At 48.5% G+C, this 21,511-nt stretch overlaps 7 protein-coding genes across 7 annotated transcripts; 4 read left to right on the top strand and 3 right to left on the bottom strand.

Moving 5' to 3' along the window:
- Positions 1-865: 865 nt before the first annotated feature.
- FTJAE_6474 (calcium-translocating P-type ATPase PMCA-type) lies at positions 866-4,260 on the top strand (the record flags this gene model as incomplete). The annotated part of the gene is made up of 5 exons (XM_037353090.1): positions 866-2,206; positions 2,251-3,288; positions 3,342-3,443; positions 3,490-3,603; positions 3,652-4,260. The coding sequence occupies 5 exons, from the start codon at positions 866-868 to the stop codon at positions 4,258-4,260; spliced, it is 3,204 nt and encodes a 1,067-aa protein (XP_037206482.1).
- A 673-nt stretch (positions 4,261-4,933) lies between these two features.
- Positions 4,934-7,397, top strand: FTJAE_6473 (glutamate carboxypeptidase II; the record flags this gene model as incomplete). The annotated part of the gene is made up of 7 exons (XM_037353089.1): positions 4,934-5,448; positions 5,498-5,615; positions 5,666-5,753; positions 5,803-6,319; positions 6,366-6,687; positions 6,736-6,788; positions 6,836-7,397. 7 exons carry the CDS (start codon positions 4,934-4,936, stop codon positions 7,395-7,397), a joined length of 2,175 nt encoding a protein of 724 aa, XP_037206481.1.
- An 871-nt stretch (positions 7,398-8,268) lies between these two features.
- On the top strand, positions 8,269-10,372 carry FTJAE_6472 (uncharacterized protein; the record flags this gene model as incomplete). Its single annotated transcript, XM_037353088.1, has 4 exons — positions 8,269-8,750; positions 8,798-9,361; positions 9,408-9,694; positions 9,744-10,372. The coding sequence occupies 4 exons, from the start codon at positions 8,269-8,271 to the stop codon at positions 10,370-10,372; spliced, it is 1,962 nt and encodes a 653-aa protein (XP_037206480.1).
- Positions 10,373-11,147: 775 nt separating this feature from the next.
- Positions 11,148-12,809, top strand: FTJAE_6471 (L-gulonolactone oxidase; the record flags this gene model as incomplete). The annotated part of the gene is made up of 1 exon (XM_037353087.1): positions 11,148-12,809. The coding sequence occupies one exon, from the start codon at positions 11,148-11,150 to the stop codon at positions 12,807-12,809; it is 1,662 nt and encodes a 553-aa protein (XP_037206479.1).
- Positions 12,810-13,044: 235 nt separating this feature from the next.
- Positions 13,045-14,916, bottom strand: FTJAE_6470 (heterokaryon incompatibility (het-6OR allele); the record flags this gene model as incomplete). The annotated part of the gene is made up of 1 exon (XM_037353086.1): positions 13,045-14,916. The coding sequence occupies one exon, from the start codon at positions 14,914-14,916 to the stop codon at positions 13,045-13,047; it is 1,872 nt and encodes a 623-aa protein (XP_037206478.1).
- Positions 14,917-16,683: 1,767 nt separating this feature from the next.
- FTJAE_6469 (BCS1 precursor) lies at positions 16,684-18,258 on the bottom strand (the record flags this gene model as incomplete). Its single annotated transcript, XM_037353084.1, has 1 exon — positions 16,684-18,258. The coding sequence occupies one exon, from the start codon at positions 18,256-18,258 to the stop codon at positions 16,684-16,686; it is 1,575 nt and encodes a 524-aa protein (XP_037206477.1).
- Positions 18,259-18,870: 612 nt separating this feature from the next.
- On the bottom strand, positions 18,871-20,797 carry FTJAE_6468 (UPF0214 yfeW; the record flags this gene model as incomplete). Its single annotated transcript, XM_037353083.1, has 3 exons — positions 18,871-19,822; positions 19,868-20,249; positions 20,296-20,797. 3 exons carry the CDS (start codon positions 20,795-20,797, stop codon positions 18,871-18,873), a joined length of 1,836 nt encoding a protein of 611 aa, XP_037206476.1.
- Between the last annotated feature and the right edge of the window lie 714 nt (positions 20,798-21,511).

The raw sequence follows: 21,511 nt of genomic DNA, 5'->3' as shown, positions 1-21,511 counted from the left end.
GTGGATCTGCTGAATGGTGTTAGCGAGACAGGGATCAAGATCGAATCGTTAGTGATTGTCTCTGGCGCATTTACCGCTGAGGCCTGAGAGGGGGACTTTTCCTCCGAGTGTCTCTCAATTGATTGGCAAAAGTGGTTGAAAAGGACAGAAGCGTCCAGACAAGTCGACGTTTCATCCCAATCCCAAAATCTCGATCTGTCAAAACAGGCCTCCCAAGGTACAGGGTAGCATAAAGCGCTGCAACCTAAGCGCAAACCTTGGTCCTGGGTACGATCGGATCAGCGCTTGAATTGCTTCACGTAATGACAACGACAAGCGAGATTCTGTAATATTGCGGGGGGGGTTTGATAGTTACAACACATACCCGTCACTAAATAAGCTTGATTGGGTGGTATCATCAAGGGAGGCGGTGCAGATGCAGCAGAAACAAGATCAAGCTGTGGTCAGAGCTCGAGCTTTTCATTTCCGTCTCCGATTACATAACTCACTACCCTCAAAATCCCTTATGTCTTATTGGCTAGTGAAAAGAGCTCCCCTGCTGACCGGCGCAGATCTTAGCTCCATTGAGATATCGGACTTCCGATGTCCGATGATATAAGACAATGTTTCGTTTATCAGATCTTTTAGAGTTGATTCATTGGTGGGACTGTACACCTCTTGTTGGTAACTGACAACAGCTCCCCCTGTATCTTCTCAAACTAAGCTTTTTAAGTGTACACGTTAAATGATGTTTGCTAGGTGATGAGCATTAGATATAAAGTGAAAAACCCCACGGCCTCAAGCACCATGACTCACCCATCGCAGCTCACTGGTTTGGAGCTCACATCATTCCTCTACTATCTATATTCTGCCAAGGGCCGCTACAATGTCTGGCCATCTTGACCCCAAAGCCCTACTGGATCCTCGCCAGCGCTCCATCAGCGAAGTAGGCACCATATCATCCGCTGGCGACACCACTGTTGTTCCTAGCATCAACACCGCTGAAATTCCCCAATATCTCGATGCTGGCAACGAGAAGCGTTTTCCCCACGATCCCAACAATCCTTTCAATCACAGCCCTGAGGTCTTGAACCAATTACTCGACCCCAAATCCCTCGATGTCCTCAAGGGGCTCGGCGGGCTGCCGGGCTTGGCGCGCAGTCTCAATGTCGATCTGAAAGCTGGTCTTAGCGTTGATGAGCTGAATAACCAGAACTGTTCCCGTATCAAAGTCTTTGGTCGCAATCAACTTCCAGCCAAGAAACCAAAGTCTATTTGGCGATTGGCATGGATCACCTTCCAGGAAGCAGTGCTGATCATGTTGACTGTTGCTGGTACAATTTCTCTTGCGCTTGGCTTATATGAGACTTTTGGGGTAAAGCATCAACCGGGCGATCCTACGCCCGTTGATTGGGTCGAAGGTGTCGCGATTCTCGGCGCTGTTCTCATCGTTGTGGTTGTTGCTTCACATAACGATTGGCAGAAAGAAAAGGCGTTTGTGAAGCTCAACACCAAGAAGGACGATCGCGAGGTCAAGGTTGTCCGATCGGGAAAATCAATGCTTGTCAATGTCGCTGATGTCGTTGTTGGCGATGTCATGAACCTTGAGCCTGGTGATTTGATCCCCGCTGATGGTATCTTCATCGATGGCCACAACGTCAAGTGCGACGAGTCGACTGTCACTGGCGAGTCTGATGCATTGAAGAAGACTCCTGGAGCGAAGTGTTTTGTCGACGATCCTATGCGCACTAAGGAACCTGATCCTTTCATTATCTCTGGATCTCGTGTCCTTGAAGGTATGGGTACTTTTGTTGTTACCTCCGTCGGCGTCAACAGCAGTTTTGGCAAGATCATGATGTCGGTACGAACGGACATTGAGTCTACACCTCTCCAGAAGAAGCTCGAAGGTCTTGCCGTCGCTATTGCTAAGCTTGGTGGTGGTGCTTCACTCCTCATGTTCTTCATTCTGCTCTTCCGCTTCTGTGCCTCTCTTCCTGGTGACGATAGACCCGCTGAGGAGAAAGCTTCTACTTTTGTTGATCTCCTCGTCGTGGCTATTGCCATCATTGCTGTCGCTGTACCCGAGGGTTTGCCTCTTGCTGTCACTCTTGCGCTTGCCTTTGCGACAACTCGTCTCTTGAAGGAGAACAACCTTGTTCGCGTCCTCAGAGCGTGTGAGACTATGGGCAACGCAACTTGCATTTGCTCCGACAAGACAGGAACTTTGGTACGCAACACTCTCCCAACACAAAACATCCTCTAACATCTTAGACCACGAATAAAATGACAGTCACCGCCGGCCGCTTCGGTTCCTCGACCTTCACCTCCGACATCCCCAGCTGGGCAACGACCCTCTCCCCCTCAACCCGCAAACTCATCACCCAATCCGTCGCCATAAACTCCACCGCCTTCGAGGGCACCAACGAAGGCGACGCCCCCTTCATCGGCTCCAAGACCGAAACCGCACTGCTCCAACTCGCCAAAGACCATCTCGGCATGCAATCCCTCTCCGAAGCACGAGCGAACGAACAAATAGTCCTCATCGAGCCCTTCAACTCCGTCAAGAAGTACATGCTGGCTGTGATCAAGGTCCAGGCCGGATACAGGGTTCTCATCAAGGGTGCTTCGGAGATCATGGTTAGCTTCTGCTCTACTGAGGTTAATCCGGCGACTGGTGCTGTTGAGGCTTTGGATCGCAAGGCGGCTGATGATGCGATCATGGCTTTTGCGAGGAAGTCGTTGCGTACTATTGGGTTGGTGTACAAGGACTTTGAGGAGATGCCTGATCTTGAGAACTTGGGTGACTTGACGCTTCTTGGTATCGTTGGTATTCAAGATCCTGTTCGGGAGGGTGTGCCTCAAGCTGTGCAGAATGCCAGACGCGCTGGCGTTGTTACTCGCATGGTCACAGGCGATAACCTTGTCACAGCACGAGCTATCGCCACAGAATGCGGTATCTTCACCGACGGCATCGTCATGGAGGGTCCAGAGTTCCGCAAGCTGTCCGAGGAAGAGCTTGACAAGGTTATCCCTCGTCTTCAGGTCCTGGCCCGTTCTTCACCTGACGACAAGCGGGTTCTTGTCACGCGTCTCAAGGTCTTGGGCGAAACAGTTGCTGTGACTGGTGATGGTACTAATGATGCGCCCGCTCTCAAGGCAGCGGATATCGGATTTTCTATGGGTATTTCTGGGACAGAGGTTGCGAAGGAGGCGTCTGAGATTATCCTTATGGATGATAACTTTGCTTCCATCATTACTGCGCTGAAATGGGGACGGGCTGTCAACGATGCGGTGCAGAAGTTCTTACAGGTATGTTCTCAGCCATTGTTTTGGACAATTGGATGGGTTGCTGACTTGCCAAGTTCCAAATCACCGTCAACATCACCGCCGTTCTGCTTTCTTTTGTTACATCCATGTATGACGACAAGATGGAGCCTATTCTCAAGGCGGTCCAGCTTCTCTGGGTAAGTGACTCGTCTCTAGATGTCTTTGTGATACTGACCTCTGTAGATCAACCTTATCATGGACACCATGGCTGCCCTCGCTTTGGCCACCGATCCTCCCACCGACTCCATCCTCGACCGACCTCCTCAGCCCAAGTCCGCCCCTCTCATCACCATGAATGTAAGTCAAATCTCCCCTCCTATCCACCTCCACCACTAACAACCCCAGATGTGGAAGATGATCATCGGCCAGTCCATCTTCCAAGTCGTCGTCGTCCTAGTTCTCTACTTCGCAGGCGACTCCATCCTCGGCTACAACACCTCCATCGCCGCCGAAAAGCTGCAGCTCGACACCATCATCTTCAACATGTTCGTCTGGATGCAGATCTTCAACGAACTCAACTGTCGCCGTCTTGACAACAAGTTCAACGTCTTTGTCGGCATCCACCGCAACCTGTTCTTCATCCTTATCAACGCGATCATGATCGGTCTCCAGATCGGCATTATCTTCATCGGAGGCCGTGTCTTTGACATTGACACTGATGGTCTTAATGGTGTGCAGTGGGCGATTTCTATCCTCATTGCGGCCTTTAGTCTGCCGTGGGGTGTGCTGGTTAGGATCTTCCCTGATGAGTGGTTTGCAAAGGTTGTGTATTTCTTTGCGCCGCCTTTTGTGTGGGCTTATAACCTGATGGCGAGGGGTTGGGGGAGGTTTATGAGGTTGTTTAGGAAGAGTAAGAAGGCGGATGATGAGGAGGATGGAAGTTCTTTGGAGGAGAGGGAAAGTAAGGAGAAGTCTCATGGGGTTGGACCCATGATCGTTGAGCCCAGGAACTAAGTCATCAGATAGTTGGCAAGATTGGATGGAAAAGGTTGTTTGAATTTGGATATCTGGGAGGAACAAAAGCAAGGATGGGACTGGTGTAGCATGTTGAATATTTATGGCAATCGCCTGGCGTTGAATAGAGGAACAAATAGCGATAGCACTTTCATTGAATGACTTTCAAACTTCAATTGCATCATGACTTCCCTAATCTTGATTGGCCAATGGGTCATAAACACTGCGTACGGAGAATAGCCTAATAAACACCCAGATAACCAACAAACATAAACCGGGTCTAGATCACACGATAAACACCTCAAAAAACAAGCTTAAACACGTTAAACTCACGGAATCCTCGGACTATCAAAAAAGTTCCTCAACCCCGCATCATCATGATGCGACGCTACGCGGTGATCAAGCCCCAACACGGAAGGTCAACCAGAGCCAAGCAAATCCTCGTCGTATGACGCAAGCATCTTATCGTGATCCTCACAGAAACTTTGTGCTCTCGTGAACTTGACATTCCTCTTTCAGAGATGCGGTGTAAGCGCTAGCTTATCGTGACTGGGTGTAAGTGTGAAATTCCCCGCACGAGATGTGCCAAGGATGCTTTGAGGGGTAGTATAAATATGAATGTAGGTTCTGCTACCGTAGAGGAATTTGTCACGACTTTTGGGATACTGTGAAGATGGCGAAGAATTTGGCTACTTGTCTTGTTGCTGCGGCGTGTGTATACGCTTGTCTCCCCGACAAAGACGAACTCTCCGCTCTTCGAGCCCGTCGCTCATCACGAACTTCTCAAAGCCGTCATCTCAAGCGCGATGTCGTAGAATTCCCTCCGGTCCTCACCGAAGTCGAAACTCTTCTCGTCAATTCCTTTGACAACAACTCTATCTCAGACTGGTCCCTCTACTACACCTCTGGTTATCGTCTCGCAGGGCATAACAGGTCTCAAGCAGAGTGGACGCAGAAGAAGTGGATCGACGCAGGCTGGGAATCGTGGATCGATGAGTATTGGATCACTTATACGGAACCGATTGAGAGTACGCTTAGTTTGAGGAGACCTGATGGGAGTGTGCATGAGGTTCAGAGGCTGGAGGATAAGTTGGATGTTGATGAGCAGACGAGGAATCCTAATGAGCAGGTTGCGTATCATGCGCTTTCTGGGAGTGGGAGGGTCAATGCTGAATATGTTTACGTTGGGTAAGAATATGACCCTGAGGTATTGTTGAAATGGCTAATTGAGCGATAGGCGTGGTTCGAGGGAGGATTATCAGAAGCTCAAGGATCTTGGTGTTGAGCTGAAGGGAAAGATTGCTCTGGCTCAGTATGGCGGTGCGAACCGTGGAGTCAAGATCAAGAACGCTGAGGTGAGTTCCTGTCTCTCGATCATGAAGAACTGGAGACTAATTTACAACAGGCCCACGGTATGATTGGAACCATTCTATACACAGACCCTCTCGAGGACGGTGAGATCACTGAAGCGAATGGTTACCTGCCCTACCCAGGTCAGTTTCATACATACGCTTCCATTATCAGCATGCTAACGCATCTCAGACGGACCTGCTCGCCATCCCTCCTCCATCCAAAGAGGCAGCACCCGTTGGGGCTCCCTCTCCTTCGGCGACCCCTCAACAATCGGCTACGCCTCCCACAAAGACTCTCCCCGCGCCGACATAACCCCCTACGGTCCCTCCATCCCCTCCATCCCCATATCTCCCTGCGACGGTCTTCAACTTCTTCACGCCCTCGACAACCATGGCCTCTCTGCCGAAACTGTCAATCGCACTAACTATAAGGGCGCTTTTTCAAATGTTACGTATCATAGTGGTCCTGCACAGGGAGCCACGCTGAATCTTGTGAATATCATGGACACGAGACTTGAACCAGCGTGGGATGTTATCGCTTCGATTAATGGTACAAATGAGGATGAGTATGTCATTATTGGGAATCATAGGGATGGGTGGACGGCTGGCGGTGCGGCGGATGCTGTGTCGGGTGGTGCTTTGCTTATTGAGATGGCCAAGGCTTTTGGGAAGCTCGTCGAGAACGGATGGAAGCCTCGTCGTACAATGTAAGTTCATCCCAACCCAACCCAAACTCAAGACTAACGAGTGCAGAATTCTAGCTTCGTGGGACGCTGAAGAGTTTGGTCTCATGGGCAGCACCGAATGGGTCGAGGACCGTCTTCCGGAACTTATTGAAAAGACAGTTGCGTATATCAACCTCGACACTGCTGTTTCTGGTCCGCGAGCAGAGATTGTTGGATCTGGTGAGATCCAGACTATTGCTATTGAGACGATGAAGAAGATCATCTTCCCTGAGGGGTATGGCGCTGGACCGACGCTGTATGATGCTTGGTTTAATGCTACTGAGGGTGTTTTGCCTGCTATGGGTAGTGGAAGTGACTATGCTGCTTTTTACCATAACGGAATCACTTCTGTAAGTGAAAAATGAGATCTGGCTGGGGATGTGACTGACTGTTTGCAGCTTGATATTGCTGGAGGTCCTGGTCCTAAAGATGCTGTTTACGCATACCACACGTAAGTAATTCGGCTAGGCCTACCATAACCCAACTGACATGTCTCAGTCTCTACGACACACACCGCTGGATGAGTGAATACGCAGACCCAGGCTTCCATCTCCATACCGCAATGGGTCAATTCGTCAGTCTCCTAACATACCACATCGCCGACGATCCTCTCATCCCCTTCGACCTCACCCACGCCGGCACCGCCCTCCGGGACATCTTTGAAGATCTCGAAGAAAAGCTCACCGACCGCTTCCCCTCGTACGACCTTGACCTCACGCCCCTCTCCTCGGCAGTATCATCCTTTGAAGAGGCAGGAAAGCGCATTTCTACGCTAGCCAAGCAAGCGCTCGCTTTGAATGATACTATTCTGTTGGGTGCTGTTAATTCGGCGTACAAGGCGTTTAGTAGAGGTTTCGCGAGCGAGGGATTGCTGCCTGGTAGGTTCTCGTTCTACAATGTTGTTAGTGCACCGGGTTTGGATAGTGGATATGGCGCGGATGTTTTTCCGGCGGTGCAGGATAGTTTGGATCAAGGGAATTTGACGCAGGCTGAGGAGTGGGTTGAGAGGAGTGCGAAGGCTGTTTTGAGAGCTGCTGAGATTCTAAAGATTGGAGAGTGAGTTGCGGGTTGAGTTCTTCTGATATACGAGGAGGGGCTAGCTCATGCTCTCACGTTAAACGAGCGTCACATTTGAAAGCATATTTATTTAGTAAATTGCTTGCATTATGCTGTGCGTCGTTACAGTTACTCACAGATTTAAGCGATAATGCCACATCATCTGCATTCGATAAGCGACAGCACGTCAGACTCAACCTGGGGGATGGTGAAATGAACACGATGGCGTCAGCCAGCCCCCGACGTTGACCCGTGAGCGAACCGCTGGAAACCAGGACGATAGGGCTGATCAGTTCATTTTCTGGTGCCTGGAAAAACAAGCAACACAGCCCATGCAACAACGGCCATCACGAGCGAATCATAACCGACCGTCATCAAGGATCATCTCGCGTCTTACCCCATTCATACCAGCGCAGTGGACCAGAATAAAACGGCCTTGCCAATTAGATCAACGGTCTAGGACTTTTGGGCTGCAGGCTGCAGGCTGCAGGCTTCAGGCGAGGCAACCTGTGCGAGAGGGAGGAGTGACATGAGGTGAAACGGATGTCCGACTCTCTCTCTCCCTTGTTTCTGTTTCCATTAATATAACACTGCCTGCTTATGCCCTTCTGTTTCTTCTCACTCAATCATACATACTTAATTATTGTCAAACCTGCCGGGTTAATTCACTCCTTCAATCGTCTGTCGTCCTCAACGCTCCTTTTGACCTTGCTTGTTTCATCTGTATTACAACCTTTCGCATAAAAATCCCTTTAATCTCACCCTGTAAGTTTAAGTTCCGAAACATCTTCAATGGCGTCAATCTTCATGCACACAACCTAACGCCTCCAGAATATTCTCCATTTCTTTTTTTCTTAAAAGGCGCATCGCAAAAAATGGGAGATAACAACCACATCGGCGAAGCTGGTCTTCACCATCTTCCTCTACGCATGCGAGACGCACCGCTTTCCAAATTCCCCTCTTTGAACCAACGAAATGGCAAAAAAGTCCCTGAGAGCTTACACTTCACCCCCGGGGCCTTTCGTCTCAGATCGCCGACGGAGTCGTCGATGAGTAGTATTTCTTCGGCGAATGTGCCTGATTCTGCGACGACGCATTCGCTTTCTACGCTGGCGAGTCCGATAAGTACCACGTATGCGAGCTCGATCCAGGAGCAGTTTGCTGCTGCGACGCTGGAGGGGTCGAGGCCTGCGAGTCGGATCTGCCATCGACATAATCCCTCGAGTGGAACGTGCTCGACGTTTGTTAATGAGGATGAGGATGCGATTATCACGGGATATCCTGAGTTCGATATCAAGATTAGGAATTTGAATGAGGCGCATGGGAGACCTGTTGTGCAAGACGTTAGGCTTGAGAGGTGAGTGTTCCGACGGTTCCGTGCGATCGTGTCGCTTACGGTCGCAGCCCCAGTACAGAGTCGTTTATCAAAGAGGAGAGGGTTCTTACGCCAACGACAGAGTCGCATCGCACGGATGATGTCTCTAATGATGATGAAGATGACTCTGAAGAAGTGTCGCAAGAGGATGCAAACTCAGTGCTCAATTACGCGCTTCAGGTCATATACGGCGTCGACCTCAACGACGTTTCAATTCCTCAAGATAAGGTCCAAAGTCTCGTATCCAATTTCACGCAAGACATAAGTCAGCATATTTGGCAATCTGCTTCAGATGGTCAATTGTCGCACACAATGTCAACGTCGAGCTCTTCCTCTACACCCTCCCAAGACGCTAATGGCGATCGTCGGGGCGGAAAGAGGAAAAAGCAAGGGAGACGTGAAGACGATGGCGATGAGTTTAGCGATGGCGAGGGCTCTGGCTATTTACCAACAAAACGCTCACGACCGAATCCTAAGGAGGATGAGAATCTTCGATTGAGTTGTCCGTTCCGAAAGAGGAATCCTCATCGGTTCAATGTGAGGGATCATCATAGCTGCGCGATGACTTATTTCCCAAAATTCGCCGAGCTCAGGTCAGTAAGGATAATTTCACGTTCGGCTGTTACTAATGCTGTTAAGGCAACACATCGTGAAACAGCACAAACGCGATGATCCATCGGCTTTTGTCTGCGATCGCTGTAGTCGTGACTTTCCTACACGCAAAGAACTCCGTGATCATCAGCGTTTGCCGAAGGAGTATATGTGCGACATTGCTGATGCCGATGCTGAGAGTGGTATCGATCCTCAGACTGCCACAAAGCTGTTAAGCAGAAAACGAGCCAGTGGCACATCACCTGAAGTTCAGTGGAAAGAGATCTGGAACATTGTGTTCCCCGATGACGACGATAGTGATGTCCGACCATATGGTGAGTATCCGTTAGTCATTGTCTGCTAGAACTCAACTGACTTCGGCAGAATACACTCCCGTGATCGAGCACTTCGAAGTCGAAGCCAAGTACCGCGAAGCATTCGACCAGCTCAAATACTCCCTCCTCGACAAGATCTCCAACCCCGCCACCCTCGAAACCCTCTCCACAAAATTCTACCAATGCTTCATCGAGACCCTAGACCAATGCATCGCCAACGCCCAAAGCATGCCCTACACAAACCGCAGCAACAAAAAGAACGACATCCTCCGCTCCCAAACAACACAAAGCGTCCGCAAACCCCGCGGTATAATGCCCCGCCCCGATTCCGGCGTTGTAATGGACGATGGGTCTGAGGAGAGCGGAAGTGTTATGCTTGGGCATAGAGATAGTGTACGAACTGTTAGGACTGCGCTCAGGGGAAGTCAGGTTCCTGAGACGGTTAATGAGATAGTGCCTGCTACGGGGTTTGAGGGGCTTATGATGGGGATGGATGGGGCGGATGTGCAGGCTTGGAATAATGGGGTTATGTATCCGCAGATTATGCCTGAGCAACTTATTCCCACGGGGGGTATGACGCCGCAGACGGATTTTGTGAATTGGGGGCAGATATATCCTGGTTTTGACACGTTGGGGAATGGCGTTAATGGGTTTACGGGGTTTAATGGACAGCAGTAATGAGGTTGGGTTGGGCTGAGCCTGGTGGGTTAAAATTTCTTGTATATGATTTTGTTCAGACAACGAGACTATGATCTTGTTAATCAACATGACTTCCTTCTCACTCAATGGAGCCCATATTCTTTCCGCAGTACTAGCAGTAAATAGATGCGGTGCCTTTAGGCCAGCTTTGCAAGAGGACATCCCGAGATTTGACTGTTTACCTTGTGACCGAGAGCTTAAATCAACAAGGAGAAATTAGGCCCTTACCCGTGCGATGTTCTTGTTCCAATGGACTTTTAGAGTGAGCAACTTGGAGGTGTGAATGTCTAGGCTCTAGTCTTGATGTGGCGAGCTGAACTATTCAGCCGTTCCAAGCTAGGCCAACAGCAGCCACACGGTCAGAGATAAGACACCTCTTTGGAAACTGAATATCTTTAAACAGCTGGATCTGCAACTGCTTCGAATGTGATAACGTTGCATGAATTTCAGCTGCTCAAACTCTAGCACACGCAGCTGACCCATACAATGGTCTAGCCAGCTATAGATTCTGCAGTCTCTCGTTTTTAGAAGTGCCGAGTCGCTAGTCCGGCTGTGGCTTGCGTAGTCGCCGTATATCTGTCCAATGAGGAATGGAACTTTGGTCAATATGTCTCAGTCGACCACTTCACATTCTTTGGGAAAGGCCGCAGAGAAAGCCAAGAAATTATTATAAAGGGCCAAAAGATCGACTGCGATGTCCTCGTCGAACTTGCCTGCTCCTCATAAAATATCTTTCTCCAAAGATTAGCAAATCATGGATCTCCAAAGCCTTTCTGCAGCAGAGCTCGTTCAAAAGTTTGACAATGATCGAACAAACCCCACCCTCGCTGAAGAAATTCACCGTCGAACAATCGACCCCTCTCTGAACGGGGAATTATTCCAAGAAATCAAGAACCTTAAAGACTCTATTGAAGGAGTTCCCAAGCCTCCCGGCGACGAGTTTGTAAGACCTCGACCTGGTCCTAAAACCTCATGGGAGAATTGCATTGGCCAGCAGAAATGCACCCCCAAATTCTTGCGCCATCCCAAAGGTCTATCGGATCTTATCCAAGCTGTCAAGGATGGTAGAGAGCAAAAGCTCAATGTTAGAGCTGTCGGTTCGGGACATTCGTTCTCGAATATTTGCCCTACTGATGGGATTCTTCTTGACCCTCATGGCATGAATAAGTTCTTGAAGCTGAACTCTGAGACTTTGAAAGAACCTTCTAAAGGTTCGGATCATGTTCTGGTGGAGAGTGGAATCACGATCAAAGATTTGAACTCGCAGCTCGATAAGATGAGCAAAGCTCTTGCGACGATGGGCGCGTATGACGGACAGACTCTTGTCGGAGCTATTACAACTGGCACTCATGGCAGTGGAAAAGATTCTGGAAATCTCGCCAGTCTCGTCCGAGCTATCATCCATGTTTCTGAGACTGGAAAGGTTTATCAGATTGAACCCAAGGATGGCATCACAGATCCCGCCAAGTTTGTCCCGGGCGATGCTCAGGAACTTAAGCAGGATGATGATTGGTTTCAGGCAGCTCTCATCTCAATGGGCTGTCTCGGCCTTGTCTACTCTTACATCATCGAAGTGGTGCCCACGTTCTTTCTTAGCGAAGTCCGCTCATTGACGACTTGGCAAGACTACAAGTCCCAACTCGCAGGGGGTCTTGCATCTGCCCCTCTTCAGAATCACTACTTCGAGATTGATCTAAACCCCTATGAGACACTCGGCCGCAACGTCGCCGTCACCACCATCCGGACATGCTCAAACGCTACAAAACGCGAAGGCAGTCGAGGCTTCGACAACTGGCTCGCCGGCCTTCTCGCACAGCACCACTGGGTCGAAGACATCCTCGTCTGGATCCTCAACCGGTGGCCGCTCCACAGCCCAGGCATAATCACCACAGCCATGAAGAGCCTCCCCGTGAAGCACTACATCGACAAGAGCTTCAAAGTCCTCAACATCGGCGCCGTCGACGACGTAAAAGCCTACGCCATGGAACTATCCTTCGACGCCAACAAGGATATCGTCTCCATTGTGGACCGCATCCTCGCGCTGTTCCAGAAAGCAGCGTCTGAGAAGAAGTGGTTCTTGGCGGGGCCGTTTGCGTTGAGGTTTGTTAAAGAGTCTAGTGCGTTTTTGGCACCGCAGCAGGGGAGGACGACGATGATGGTTGAGATGGATATGTTGTTTGGGGTCAAGACTGGGGAGGAGTTGTTGAAGTTTATGAGGGCAGAGTTGTGTGAGGGGGAGGAGGGCGAGGGTGTCAGAGTTCATTGGGGGTTGGATTTGGATACTGTGAAGAAGGGAGACTTGGAAAAGATGTATCCTGAGTCGGAGAGGTGGTTGGCTGTTTATAGGGAGTTGAACTCGACCGGGATTTGGAACAGTCCTTTCACGGAGCGTCTGGGGATTTCTATGCCCATGTAATTAGCACGCTTTCTAAATATGGAATTGTCATTTCTGCTTTTCTAGCTCTGAACAAAAGTCAAAGGCCGTAAAAGATCTTCTCAGCTCGTTTTCCATTCGAAGGACATGGAAGATGTATAAGATACAGAACAATAATACTAGAGGATTATTAGATGAAACATTAATTGAAAGTTCCAGTAAAAAAGAATACGGAAAAGTCTTTATACTTTTAGAATTACACTTTATTTCAAACCTCTTATAATAAGAGAATATTAGTAGACTTATAACCTGTTGGGAAAAGCTGACCCAGGATCTCCACGGGAAGACATCCTTGCAGTAGATCATCCTCGCCATTATCCTGTTCCTTGGGGTCCAATAGAAAGAAGCAATCCCCAATAACTTCATATGAATGCTCTGACCTGTCTCGGTTCCTACCCATCGGCCGCAGCACAAATGGGCTGTTACCACCTGGCAAAGCTCTTATCTGATCTCCTACTACCATTGATCCTGGTCCAAATCCCATTCTATTGTCCTTTGTAATGAATAATACCCTCCCTTCAGTCGTAAGCCTCATCTCCGTGTCGAATAACTTCTTGTCATCCAACTCAACATTGAACTGATCTTCCGTAGATGAGAGGCGTGTCCAAAACTCGCCATGCACCGCTGGATCCATATCACAGAGTTGGGGTAGTAAGCAAGATACAAACCAGTTGTGCAGTAGTCTGATCTCAGGTTGACGAAGTCGGCGAAACTTCCCGGGTGACTCCTCATATATGTCACCAACGAGAGCTCTAACAAAACTCGCAGCAAAGTCAGGCCCTTTCAGATTCTGCGCACATAGTGCCCACTGACTGATTGTAAAAATGCGGGAGGCCGGATCAATCAAGGTGAGAAGCCTCCCAGTACACTGGCCAACAGTAGCAATGAACTTTGAGCTTATATGCAAGGCATTTTTGCTTTCTCCGAATGCTTGTTCTTCGGTTTCACTCCTTAATCTCAGAACCTGTTCTTCAGAGTGCGTTGCTCTTCTTAGGCCATCGACTCTAAGATGTCGCATCCATGTCGCCGAGCCCGTGAAAACAACAGCCTTTGAAAACAGAGCCACATAGTCATGATCAGTGATGCTGATATCCTTGTTGCGGTGTAAGTTTATAAGGCGTTTGCAAGCATCTTTAGCCTGCTGCACAGCTTGAAATACATCAGGCAGAGTCCAGGTGTTCAGAATTGATGAAGCCACACGCATTTGACCAGAAAGTTGAGTTATCAGCCCCGCATTGGGGGGTGTTCCCTGATCATGGTCAAATGTCATAGAAACGCCCAAAATCCCGTTTTCCTCAACGGCGACCGTTGCTTCCAACGTCAGTGACCGCATTGTCTCCTGCATGATTGACCTTGATCGGCAAATCTCAGCAAAAGCCTTTTCTGTGATGTGTTTTGTCATCGTGTAAAATGTTTTGCGCATGTTTTCGATCCACTTCTGAGCAGCGTCCCTAGTTTCGAGAGTCTCGGGATTGGGTTGCCTGCAGTTCCGTGCCACGGTCTCCTCTTTCTCTTGGTCCGATATAAGTAACAAATTTGTTTTATACCGCTTTCTTTCGAGATACTGTACTTTCTTCAGCCAAGAATCAAGGGCTCTTCTACAGTAAATCATCGAGCAGCACTTGAGAATATCCAGTCTGTACCGCTCTACAAAAGATGGTGTCAGTGGTAGGGATAAGTATGCTTCGATAAGTGTCGCAATTGACGTATTAGACCAGAAGTTTGGGTCATCGTTCTTGAATTTCCTGTAGAGTGATTCACACTGATGGATGGCCCGTTCCTTTGGAGGATCGAGACTTTCAATAGGCTGATAGATTTTTGTCAGAACCATCTCGTAGAAGATTAGACCATCAATGATGTCTTTTGGGATCAGTCTCCTTTTCCCGCTTTCTACCTCTTCGTAAAGGCTATGCATGTCCATTGTCACAGTCTCCCAGTACTCAAGTTCGCGGTCAATCAATACGATCCGCCAACGCGGGAAAGGCTTGTACAATCCATCAAGTTGCATGCGCCGACGATCTGGCTCTTCCATTCCAACACTCCAATCGGGGATCCAGGATGGAATACCGCCACTGTTTTTCCTTTTCATGTCGCCGGAAAGGGCTGTCAGTTAGCCGCTGTGCTTGATTAGATCAGTGACGGTGCTCCGATAGACTTCGACTGTGCTCAGTGAATATTCTGGTTTGATTGTTTTGATATCCTTTGCGAGGCCGAGTAGAGCAAATACTTTGTCTCGGTCATCGGTGGCCTTGCGGCTTGAAGAACTCTTGTAAAAGCGACAAAAGGGTAGTCTCTTTTCCGTCAGCCCACTCCGTACGTAGTCGTTCAATCTCGAATATCTGCTTTGAAAGCACTGGCAGGACTTTGGCGTGTTCTCTCTCAATGCCTATGAATAGCTCAGACCCTGTATCTTGTCGACCCCAGCCCAGGTTATCACACGTGTTTGCAGAGCGTGCAAATACTTCCCATGGCACCTTGACATTGCCATATTGAACAGATATTTGAGGCGTAACTGTGGCCTCCTGAATAACCCACACACGTTGCCACCATTGACTGTTGATGAATCGTCGAACAAGTTCAAACAGCTTTAACCGAGATGAAGCCTTTCCATCCGCAATACACTTAATCGTTGCCCTATATCTATCAATGTCTGATAGGGCTCGTATGACGCAGATAGTGCAAAAAGAATGCCACTCTGCCCTTCTGCACATCGTCTCCCAGGAGTTGTGAAACTGAGTTATCAGAGAATCATCCCGGTCATCATTTGAGAATTGTATAGGAGCGAGCAAACACTTTGTTGCATAGTTCTTAGGGATCCTATGGTAAGAGCCATGACCCAAGAACACAATGACGTGTTGTGCAGATGCGTAAATGTCACGCATCATTGCAACTTGGGAACTTCTTTCACCGATATCGCATTGGTTAATACACTATGAAAGTTAATTATTATCTTGCATAGACTAGAAAGAACTTCTCACTAATGCGTCAATCCAAATCAGAACAGAATTTCTCTCGTCCCTCAGATGACGAATAGCACAAGCGAGATTAACGCTAATATTGTGGTCATGTCCATCGATTTGGATAGTTTCCGAAGCCCGAGACGATCCCCAGACGTAGGAAAGCGCTGAATAAGATTGTGACGTATGGCTCTCGAGCTTGGTGTATTTGAAAGCACACGAGATTGGATCATGCCATTTATCATTATAAATAAGAGCTAGACGTATTTCCCGCTTATACAGATCGCGTCGGTACAGGGCAGGGGCTGGCGTAGGAAGCGGAGCGTTTGGGGGCATAGTCGTTAACGAACTGAGCAGTAAGCTCTAGGGTTGGAAAATCACAGAAGCTTTAAACGCAGCGCCTTTGAAAGATAACTAAAGAAATTCCCAATGTATCAGGTTGACCACAATGCATTGCTGCCTGACTTCATGTTGTACGAAAAGCCTGATGATCCTTTTGTAGGGCTCTCATTGGTTATAATAAAATGCCAATGGCAAGTACAGGATCAAATGTTAAATCGGTACTTCAATCAGCAGCTAATCTGCTCTGTTTTACTTGTAGAGCAGTCTAGTATTATCTCTATAGATATACTGACTATCTGATATCTTATTGGTCCTTTTAATTCCGTTGCGGCAAAAAGTACCTAGAAATCGCGGAAATTCACATTTGATACCACCGGTGACTGTTCCTGTCGACTTATTCCGCTTCAGTCATGCATGTGAGCGCCAAGGCAGTTTTCTACTTCGCCTCAGCCATACAGTGCAAGTAGAAACTAAGGCTTAAATATGTTAAATACATTGAGCACATAGCCCTGGGTTAGAATCATAACGTCCTTTTCATATATAATTCTAATCACTTTTTATCTCTTATAGAAAGTATCAGAGCCAGCATCACTATCCCCATCCTCTTCAGAGTCCGTGTCTTCCTTTTCAGACTCAGCAGCTTCTTTCACAACAGCATCCTTCTGCTTCAGAGCACCTTGCACCCACTCCTCAACAGCAGCAAGAGCACCATCAGGATCTTCCTGGTGCGTGAGTAAGAATCCCTGAATAGCTGCAGGACTAAGAGCAAGATTGGGAATCTTATCCCTAAACTCCCTCGTCTGATCCTGCAGAGACTTAACTGGCTTCTTCTCAGATTCATGGTCCACGTCTGGAGCGTCGAACATTTGAGTGAAGAGGGCTTCGGCTGCTTCGGAGGTAGCGAGCTGGAAGTTGATCGTAAAATCGATTCTACCCGGCCGGATCAGAGCTGGATCGATGTTCTCGGTGTGATTTGAAGTCATGACGAGAACGCGTCCTTCTTGAGCTGCTGCACCGTCGATTATGTTCAGCAGACCTGAGAGTGAGAGGCGTTCTGCATTCTTCTTCTTTCGTCCTTGGGATCCCATCGTCGCTGTATCTGCGCTACGTCTCTGAGCTAATCCTGTAGCATCAATGTCCTCAAGCAAGACCATGCAGGTATATGGTAGCTTCTGGAAGAGAGAGGCAAGACTGTCCTCGTTTATTCGTGGGGAGTTCAGGTTGACCATGTAAATATCCAGACCCATGAGACCAGCTGCCGCGAGGGTTAGACTCGTTTTGCCGGTACCGGGAGGCCCTGAGAAGAGATATCCACGACGATATGGGATGCCCCTTGTCGCATACCAGTGCTTGGTCTGACGATCAAGATATCGGCGTAGGTCCTTGACAAGCTTTTCCTTAAGATGTTCATCTAGAGCGATTGTGGACATGGGCCTCGTTGCCTTGGACATACATCGAGTCCATGACATCTCATCTTCACTGTAGAGCTTTGTCGCGCGGAAAATACCAGTCTTTCCCTTCTGCTTCTCAGAAAAGTCGATTCGAGCGTTATACAGCAGTCTCTTCAGGACAGTGGCGTCTCGGCCAAGGCAGGATATAGCCAGTTTCTCAGGCTGCCGCGGTGTAGACGTATAGTTTGTGCCCTCAAGCGATCTGGTAAACGCCAGCATGCGGCCCTCATAGCGAAAGAAATGTGTACCAAACGCGGGTGTCCAGTACAGAGGTTTGGCGTTATTCAACGATGTTGATGACTCAGACCTCATCTCGTTGATCTGCTTGCCGACGGGATCATCTTCCTCATCGTCTTCAGCGTCAGGCTTGTCATCCTGCTCATCTGACCAGTTGAAAGAAGAGTTGTTCAGTGAAGCGGAAGCTTGAAGACGATAATTATCCTGCGAAATATTGTTTCGCGAGACCCAGTTCATAAGATAGTTGTACGTCTCATCCTGTGCGTGAATTTCGACGGTGGAGATAAAACGCGCGGTGATTGATTCCGACCAAGATTCAAGAGCAAACTTGATCAAAAATGCGAAGGCGGCGAAGTAGGGGAGATATGTCATGCCGGGAAATATCATTTCCAAGAGGCCGATAAAGAGGCCTTGGCTCATGATGCTGTCTTGCTGGTCTTCCATCTTGGAGGTGCACTATCGATTATCGTAAGATAATCAGATCGAATAAATTGAACTTATGAGCACAGAAGTGAGCTCTTGGGAGTCCTCTTTATTGTTTTTCAACTATCTAGAGCCTTGCTGCCTGGTTTCGTGAATGACATGCGCCGAGTTGACAGACCTGCCATCTTAAGACAGGTATACGCGGGAGCCAATCACGTAACAGGAAACCGGAGTCGATAGCATTTCAAGATCCGCTATGACCATGTCGCGGGGCTTGGAAAGAGAGAGGCAGCTTTTTAATGGTTTCAAGCCACTCCGTATGAGTCAGAGTTGACAAAACTAGATAGGCACCTATGGTGCATGCGTACTGTAGTATGTTTTGAGGTGACAGCCGTGAGGCTCTAAATTATTCCCGTCCCCGCACCGTGGCCATCTATAGAAACCACCTAATACTTGCACGTGAATGTCATTAGAGGCTATGCAAATTAATTCAGCGCATTGCAATCGATAGATTGAGCCTCATTCGTGAATAATAAAGGCCGATATATATACATAATATCAAACTCTTATCCATTCCGCATCAATCACCAACGCTTTCTTCAATAATTGGAACCGGCCTTGACCTACAGACTATTAGAACAAGCTCATAAACGTCGCAACAGCCACGAGCGTAAGACCAAGTACCCCAACTCTCATCTCAGCAGCAGCATTCCTATCATCCGCCGCCTTCTTCTCCGCGGGTTGCCGTACCTTTGTCAAAGTCACATTGAAAGCAGGACTCTTCACAGCCTCACTAACACCCTCCTCGCCTTCAACAAAAACAAACAGGTCTAATGGCAGGTAATCGTATACCATGCGATCTTGCTGGAACCAAGTCTGGCATGTTCCGTCTTTGAAGAACAGTTCACTATCGTACTCTGCGTCCGTAGAAGAATTCGTACGGTCGAAAACGGCGCGCCATGCTGTTTGACCCTTCTTGTTGAGGTTACTGGGATACATGCGGGCGTCGACGTATGGAGTCTCTGTGGAAGCGTTGGACTCGAGGGCGTTGAAGTTGTAGTTTCCGATGTTGTTCAGAACATCGAAACCGCGGATCTGCCAGCTCTTGATCTTAAGACCAGGACCGCTGTCCATCGCGAATGTAATGGTTGAGTTGGTTTCCTTATCCTCGTAGTCACCTGCAAACGCCTCCTTTGTATCATCACGCCCAACCTTTTCAATAGCAGGTAGGAGGTTTTGGATAACTTGGCTGAGGATTCTGCCCGTGACGTAAGGGTTTGCAGATGCTTCAAGACCGCCTGACATGATGGAGATGACAATGTCGTAATCTGGAATGAGGACAGTTTGAGAGTGGTAGAGACCTAGATCGCCGCTCTTGGTGTAGATGTCGATGAGGCGGCCGTCGGAGGTGATGTTGTCGCTGCGGAGGATTTCCCATGGACCGCCGACTTGGTAGCCCCATGAAGCGGTGTTGGCCTCGGGTTTCATCCACTTGCGGGTTTGAACGGGAGTGAGGAATTTGTTGCTGAGGATACCGTCGGCAAGGAGAAGCATGTCAGATACGGAAGAGAATATGCCACCAGCACTAAAACGGTCAGTCAAAGTTATTACATCGAAGTATTTAACTTACGAGTCTAAAACAGCAAGAGTAGCGTTCCAGGTCGGCTCCTCTTCAGGAATGAAGAGATCATCCGTGGGAGGAGTCTTGTCGACATAAGTATGCTTCATATCAACAACATCAAGAATATCACGCTTAATGACATCCTCAAAGGGCATGTCCTCAGCTGCCTCGATGACAAGACCGAGCAGAGCATGGCCAACGTTGGAATAGATGGGATTGGTGAAGGGTGCATAAACCGGAGGTCGAAGGTTGACCTGCTCCAAAAGATCTTTTCTGGTACAAGGAGTAGTGCCAGGAAGACCAGAGCAGTTAGGGCCTTTACCCTCGGGAACCTCGGGAAGACCATATGGCTGCCATGGAGCTGAACCAACAATTGCAAGATCCTGGGCCACTATTCACGGTTAGTTGGATAAGCAAGGTGTGTAGTGGTGACTTACTATCAACGCCAACACCGGAAAGATGACTAGCGAGTGATCCAACGGTGATATCCTCCCACTTCAACGAAAAGACATCATCATCCCCAGCCGTTTTATTCAACTCAGGCAAATACTTCAACACCGAAGCCTCCAAATCAATCTTGTCACTAATACGCGCCGCCAAAGCAGTGAAAAGCTTGGAACCACTAGCAATTCGAAAGACAGTGTCTTCATCTACCTTGTCAGTGCCCTCGCCGGGATTAGGCGGAGTCCACTGATATGTAAACAAAGGCTCATCTTCATGAAGAGACTTTACACCAATGGAGAGGGCTGAAGTGTTGAATTTAGCGCCTATTTGTGCATCGAGACCTGCTTTGAGAAGTGATGCTGCTTTTTTGACTAGGGTGCTTTGGGAGGGTGATTGAGGTGCTGGGAAGACGGCGCCGAGGGGAGGACAGGCTTTTGCGTCGATGAGAGTGAATGACACAGCAGCCGCAGCTGCGATTTTAGAAAGAGAGGGCATTGTCAAAATAATGAGAAACCAGCGAAGGATGCTTTGTATGTAACCCTCATGGTTGATACGTTGGGGGCTTCACTTATATACATCTCACATTGGCATGAAGATCTTGAGCTTCTCGGATTCCAATGCGTAAATCCTCTCAGCCCTCAAGGCTGAAAAATCTCACTACATTTCGTATGTAGCATCTTGGCTTTAATCTCGGACAGTGAGTGCGAGCCGAATGAGGAAAAAGAAGTGTCTTGGAAGGATTTAGCGTCTGACTGCGCCTACGATCTGAGTCCGAGATATGAGTCCGAGCGGACCAATTGGGGGTGAGGGGAGGTTGCGTTGAAGGAGATTTGGTGGGGTCTGCTGTAAGGCTGAGGCGCTGGGGGTTGATCTGAAGGGAATGGTCATCGTGTATGTTGACAGCCGTTAGTCTTCGTTTCTTCTTTTTTTAAATTACGAGTTTTAACGTTTTATCTCAAGTTTAATTTTATGCGTATTGGCCATTCCAAGTCCGAAAGTGAATGGTTTGACACCCAATTTATCCACAACTCGATAATGCCAACGACATCTGCTATAACAACCACCGTCTTGCTGCCCGCCTCGTTAACCAAGTCAACATCAGAGGAAATATTTATTATCTTCGTCAATAAATAGAACAGAAGAGTTCCATAATGAATCATACAGTATCATCATAGCTACCCGGCTATACCCTTAATCAGCTTCGCCTCA

This window comes from Fusarium tjaetaba, assembly GCF_013396195.1.
Source record: "Fusarium tjaetaba strain NRRL 66243 chromosome Unknown NRRL66243_c0000125, whole genome shotgun sequence".
NCBI lineage: Eukaryota > Fungi > Ascomycota > Sordariomycetes > Hypocreales > Nectriaceae > Fusarium > Fusarium tjaetaba.
The sequence above is the reverse complement of the archived record's forward strand: the minus strand, read 5'-3'. Positions and strand labels throughout refer to the sequence as shown.